Here is a 5,313-nt window from a genome sequence, read left to right on the forward strand (position 1 = left end):
CTATTTATATATACAACCATCAATCCATCCATTTATCCATCTATATACGTACACGCTGTATGTTATATGATCATAAACTTTGATGATGAAATTTAAGTATAGAAGGTGCCATCTGAGATCGAATCCTACCATTATTATCATTGGGGGGTTAAAGTTAAAAGGGAGGGCTGTCCCAGCATTTTGAATCCATAGATCCAGATCAAGATGTTCGATATCTAATCAGACCGTTTGATTTGTAATTATGGTTATCTTTGTATTATATGATAGCCTTGATATAACAAGACTCATATCGTATATGAGACAATAGCCCATGCATCATGAGCCATCGCAATCAGTACATACATAGCTATGATTGTAGGATTGGATAGCTAAGGTCGGGCCCAAACCCTAGATAATCTGAACTCTTATATACATGTTTACAATTGCGTATTTGTATAGTAAATGCAACCAAATCAACTTTTGTGTCTAACTCTAATAGTTGCAGTTGATTCATAAGTAAAATTGTAATCCTTGGAAATCATCAGATATTAAGATCCATCAAAACATTTAGAAAAAAATCTGAGATCATCAATAAACTTTGAACGAGAGAGGGCTCCTACTTAACAAAGTAATTTTCCCATCAATATCCAATACGTCCAAGCAAGCATAAAATATACAAGATGGAAGAAAAAAAAATACAAGATTGTCGACAAGCTAATCTATTAGGGAATGATCACAACACGTGGTCAGAAAACATCAAATGTGGTCCAAGAAGATAAGAAGATATGGAATGGATATTTTTATTCATATAGTCAACTTATGATCTCACTTTTTTTAGTACGTGGTTTAGGTTACAAGCAACAAACTGGCATCAAACCAACCTTCATGGAACTGCAGTATAGACTGCTTAATGGACCATGTGGTGCACAGCATGGGTAGCATCTCAATCACCTGTAACCCAAGCTGGACTCATGACCAAAGCATATATATATATCTCAGTGCCCTTTTGGGCTAGTAAAGGACTATGGAACGATGGATCCATATAGGATTTCTAGCTTGGAGCATCAATTCAAACATAGCTAGCCAACAATTTTTGGCAATTGCAGACCAAATTGCCAACTAATGCTGTACATACATATGTGCATACATACATATATATTATTTAAAGAAGATACAAAATGCCTTCAAAAACAGTGGCCTTGTGGGGCAGGGCATCACATGACTGAGCCTTACCACATCCACACCTCAATCCCTCGTGGATTTAAGCAAGGGAACACCAACAACAACAGCAATAACATGATGTTTTTGTTTTTGTCCATATAATTGATCTTGTGAGGGAGTGAGGCAGTGGGGGAGAGTAAAGCCATGTAGCTCCATGGGCATGGATCCAATGATCAAAAGGATCCAAAAGAGAAGAAGCTAAGTTGATAGAGTCTTGGAGGATAGAAGCCAGTGGGTGAAGGTGGAGAGGGTCCGCATGTCGGTCCGGTAGTGGCTCTGGGTGAATGCCATGAATTCGGCCCATGTGAAGTCCGGGTACAGCCTCGGCCCGCCGAAATTGCCTGGCGGTGGCCGCACCACCCGGTCCTCCCTCGGGCACAGGAAGAAGGCCAGCGATCGCCGCTCCCGCAGGCGATTCACCACCGCCCTGTGCGGGCAGCTCTTGTACCGGCCATTTGATAGGGCCTGCAAATGTAACACATCAAATTTAAACATGGCAACATACTTAATTTACCAATGTTTCGGTCTAGAACTTAACTAGCTATCTTATTCCTTTAAGTACCTCGGCGTTTTAGAATTAATTCACTTTGGACATTCATTGTGGATGTTTCTTTTCTCTCCCCACCATTTTGTTGGAATATTCATACCTATAAAATATAATGAAGTGTGGTAATGGAGGCAGTGGATTATTGGATTGACTTGTAGTAGAATGGTGCGCCATCTCCACTGCTGCAGGAGCTGCACTGGTGCATGGATGTTTGCTCCTTTGAAACATGCCAATGGTTTGATGCATGTGATGGTGCATTGGTCCACATCTTAGTGACAAAAATAGTGCCTATGTGAAATGTGAGGTATATATAAATCCATGATTGGTAATGGATGGGAAATTGAAAGTTGTGAGAATGCATGATGATGGACATGGCACCAATATAATTCAAGATACGATGATGTCATTAGAGTCTTAAACTCTTGCAATTATAGTGCCAGTACGTGTCAGATTTAGTGTTAAAACTTGGTATCAGTTTGTTTTTGCAAAATTAGATGATAAAATTTGGTTACTACCACAAAGTCCAGGAGAATTGTTTGAATTTAGCTACTATTTTTCTTAGCATTTGTAGGTGCCAATACTTACTTGTACAACATAATAATTAATTCTTCATGAGCTTGCAACCCGCAGCATCATTTGTAAAAGAAATCAGTTTCAATTGATCAAAAATTTAAGTCCGATTTTTTATTTGGTGGCCATTTTATTTTCATCCTTCTCAATCTATGCAAGCATATTAACATGTATTATTGCATAATATGTATCGGCCTAACTTTATATAAGGGTTTAAATGTTTAAATGTCAAATACTAATTAGGACAGAAGCAAACATAAAATAACATTCAAATAAAGGACTGGATAATATATCGTTCCTTGTCAATGAAAAAAATATATAATACCTCTTCTTTTCTTCATATTTTCTATTGCTACAAAGATGATAAGTGTATGATAAATGTAGTTCAGTAACTAGGGAAAAGGTGCTCCACAAGTGTCTTGCAAAAGGTGAGACGTGAATGAGACAACAATGAGATGGTCCGTGCACCGTGCGATACGCTAGGTACTATTTGCCCACACACGTATGGAGGCATGTTAACAAAAAAGACAAGCCAATAAGCTGGCTATTCTCTTACATGGTCATGCCATAAATATATGAGAACCTAGGGGTCAAAATGCATGTGAAAGTAAAACCTTTAAACACAATTATATAGGCATTCTGAAATAGATAGCAAATCCGACTCATGTAACGACACCCACAGCATGCATGGGCTGTAACAAGATCACCACCATGTGTGGGCATCCACATCCTCTCAATCTCATGAATCAAAACAAGACCCCACATTAAGAAACTACTAAAGGATCTGTCTTTGCTTCATATACTCCCTGTTCTATTAGACTATGAATTACCATGCATCCCCTTTCCCTTACTAAGTAATTTGATGGCATCGGTTTCCATGCACATACCATGAATGTGTCGCCGATGTTGATGACAAGAGCATCATGTATCGGTCGAACAGACCGCCATTCATCATCGATGAATACCTCAAGCCCACCAACCTGATCTTGTTGGAGAATGGTTAGCGAGGTCGGGTCGCAATGCGGTCCGGTCCCGAGTACGAGCTCAGGCTCTTGGCATGGCGGATAGTAGTTGCATCTCATTATGGAGCTACTGTCCTCGAAGAATTGTCGATAGAACGATCGATCTACTCCCAAGCTTATTGCTAGGATCTCCATGATCACCAATGATAACTCCTTCATGGCCTCACAATACCTTTGATATACCAACCTACATGAACCCAATAGCTTGTTACATTACTAGCAACCAACGTGTCATGTTGCCATGGCAGTCCAATTTGATGCATACATGTTGCTGTAACATTGGCTAAAAGCTTACCCCATTCTCTCCAAATCCGTGCCAAGGACGGATGTGAAGTAGTCGACGACCATGCGTTGAGGACCAGCGTCATGGTAGCCGAAGGAGAGGGTCTCCTTCCAGGGTAGTTTGGAGGAGAAGCGGTCAGCGTGAGCCCCGGCGTAGCCCCACAAGCTCCCTGGCTTCCTCTTGGCCCGAAGCTTGCAGCCAAGGGGAAGCGTAAAGAATTGATCCATGCAAGCAAATGCGTCTCGGGTGAGGGAGATATCGACGCCATGGTTGGTGACTTGGAAGAAACCGTGGGTGGTGCAAGCCGTCCTAATGAGCTCGGCGGCTCGCAGTGTGGATGCCTCGTCGCCTCGGAGGAAACCATGGAGGTCGACCACTGGCGCATTGAGCTCTTTTAGGGTCCTGGGCCTTTCACTTGGAGGCCATATGAATTGCTGGGGTATCTTGGATTGTTTTCTGAGCAAAGTGGAGTCGAAGACCATGGCACCGGCAGGAGTGGTGTCTTTCTTTATATCTAATGGAGGGCAGAGGAGGATGGAGGTGGGAGTTGGTTCCATTTGGAGGAGTGGAGTGGAAGAGAGTGGGGGATGGAAGAAGGGAGGGAGAGGGACAATAGGAGATTTGGGTATAGAGGGGGTATTTGTAAGTGGGGGAAGGCAGCAAAAGGACAACGAAAGAGTTGAAATGAGGAGGGGAAGGGACCCCTTGGGTGTATGGAGAATGGAGGGATGGGGCGCGGGGGGGGGGGGGGGGGGGGTGGGGCCGGCCGGAGGGAGGGGGAGGAGAGTAAGTTATTGTGGGGGAGTGAGAAGGAGAAAAGGCCAAGGCCGCCCATTGGTGAGGTCGAAGAAGCGTTGGAATCTTTTGTTAGGTTACCAACAGCTGCGACAAGGGGTGCCCTGTTTTAACTTTAACTTTCTTGGTCTTTTTCCCGAGGCATTAACAATCCGGCATGTTTGTTTAGTTTCCACAGGAGATCCTCAGCAGCTCAAGTTGCAGGAACTGTAAATGGTGGAGAATGAGTGTAATTCTTGGCTGTCATCCAATTCATCGTGCAGTGGTTATGGTTTATGAAAGAGAAAAAAAGAGGAAAAGACAAACTGTAATTTGAGATGCTTTATATTTAAAAAAAAAAAAAAAAAAGTTGGGAGATCAGCTGTCATTCTTTTAATTAAGTAAAAAGATGCCTTGTAACTTGGTTAAAACTTGAGTAACAGTGAATTTCTTATGGACTGAAATAGTAGAGTGGATAGTCCTTTGGTTTGAAACCATATTGGATCAATGTTGAGTTGGATGATAAATTGCATGGACACTGGAATGTGTCATATTCTTTGTTTAGATGAAAAAAAAAGAGGAAAAAATAAGGTTTCATGCTCGAGCTGGACTAATTTCCTTTCAACTATTGGTTGTCAAGGTGGTGCCTTGTATTTGGAGATTACCATTAGCATAATAAAAGTCTTCAGCTTTCGGTCCACTACTAGCTTTTGGCTGCCCCAAGTAATTTTCTTTTTTTCCTGCATATTGAATGATAACCTTTCTAAAATACGCATTTAGAAGTCAGTAGTCAAGTGCCTTTCTCTTATCCATTCATATGGTCATTATTAAGCTAAGATACATTGTTCATCACATACTTCAGGAATTTATGTAGCTGATCTGGAACTAACATCTTAAAACAAGTATAATTTAATTAC

General features: G+C 41.6%; 1 protein-coding gene across 2 annotated transcripts; it reads right to left on the reverse strand.

The window, feature by feature from the left end:
* Positions 1–763: 763 nt before the first annotated feature.
* On the reverse strand, positions 764–4,331 carry LOC105037036 (gibberellin 20 oxidase 2). Of its 2 annotated transcripts, none has more exons than XM_010912744.4 (3): positions 3,635–4,310; positions 3,205–3,526; positions 764–1,665 (listed from the first exon to the last, which is right to left on the reverse strand). In XM_010912744.4, exons 1-3 carry the CDS (start codon positions 4,177–4,179, stop codon positions 1,399–1,401), a joined length of 1,134 nt encoding a protein of 377 aa, XP_010911046.1. In that variant the 5' UTR covers positions 4,180–4,310; the 3' UTR covers positions 764–1,398. The 2 variants fall into 2 exon arrangements, with proteins under 2 accessions (XP_010911046.1, XP_073103483.1); XM_073247382.1 differs by having other exon boundaries at positions 1,523–2,035; positions 3,635–4,331.
* Between the last annotated feature and the right edge of the window lie 982 nt (positions 4,332–5,313).

This window comes from Elaeis guineensis, chromosome 1, assembly GCF_000442705.2.
Source record: "Elaeis guineensis isolate ETL-2024a chromosome 1, EG11, whole genome shotgun sequence".
NCBI lineage: Eukaryota > Viridiplantae > Streptophyta > Magnoliopsida > Arecales > Arecaceae > Elaeis > Elaeis guineensis.

What these genes read in the sequence shown, in the direction of transcription:
- LOC105037036 (XM_010912744.4), bottom strand. Translation starts at nt 4,179, where the DNA reads ATGGAACCAACTCCCACCTCCATCCTCCTCTGCCCTCCATTAGATATA. An exon ending in ACGGATTTGGAGAGAATGGG is followed by an intron (nt 3,527 to 3,634) that starts GTAAGCTTTTAG and finishes GGGTTCATGTAG; the next exon opens with GTTGGTATATCAAAGGTATT. An exon ending in ACATCGGCGACACATTCATG is followed by an intron (nt 1,666 to 3,204) that starts GTATGTGCATGG and finishes TTACATTTGCAG; the next exon opens with GCCCTATCAAATGGCCGGTA.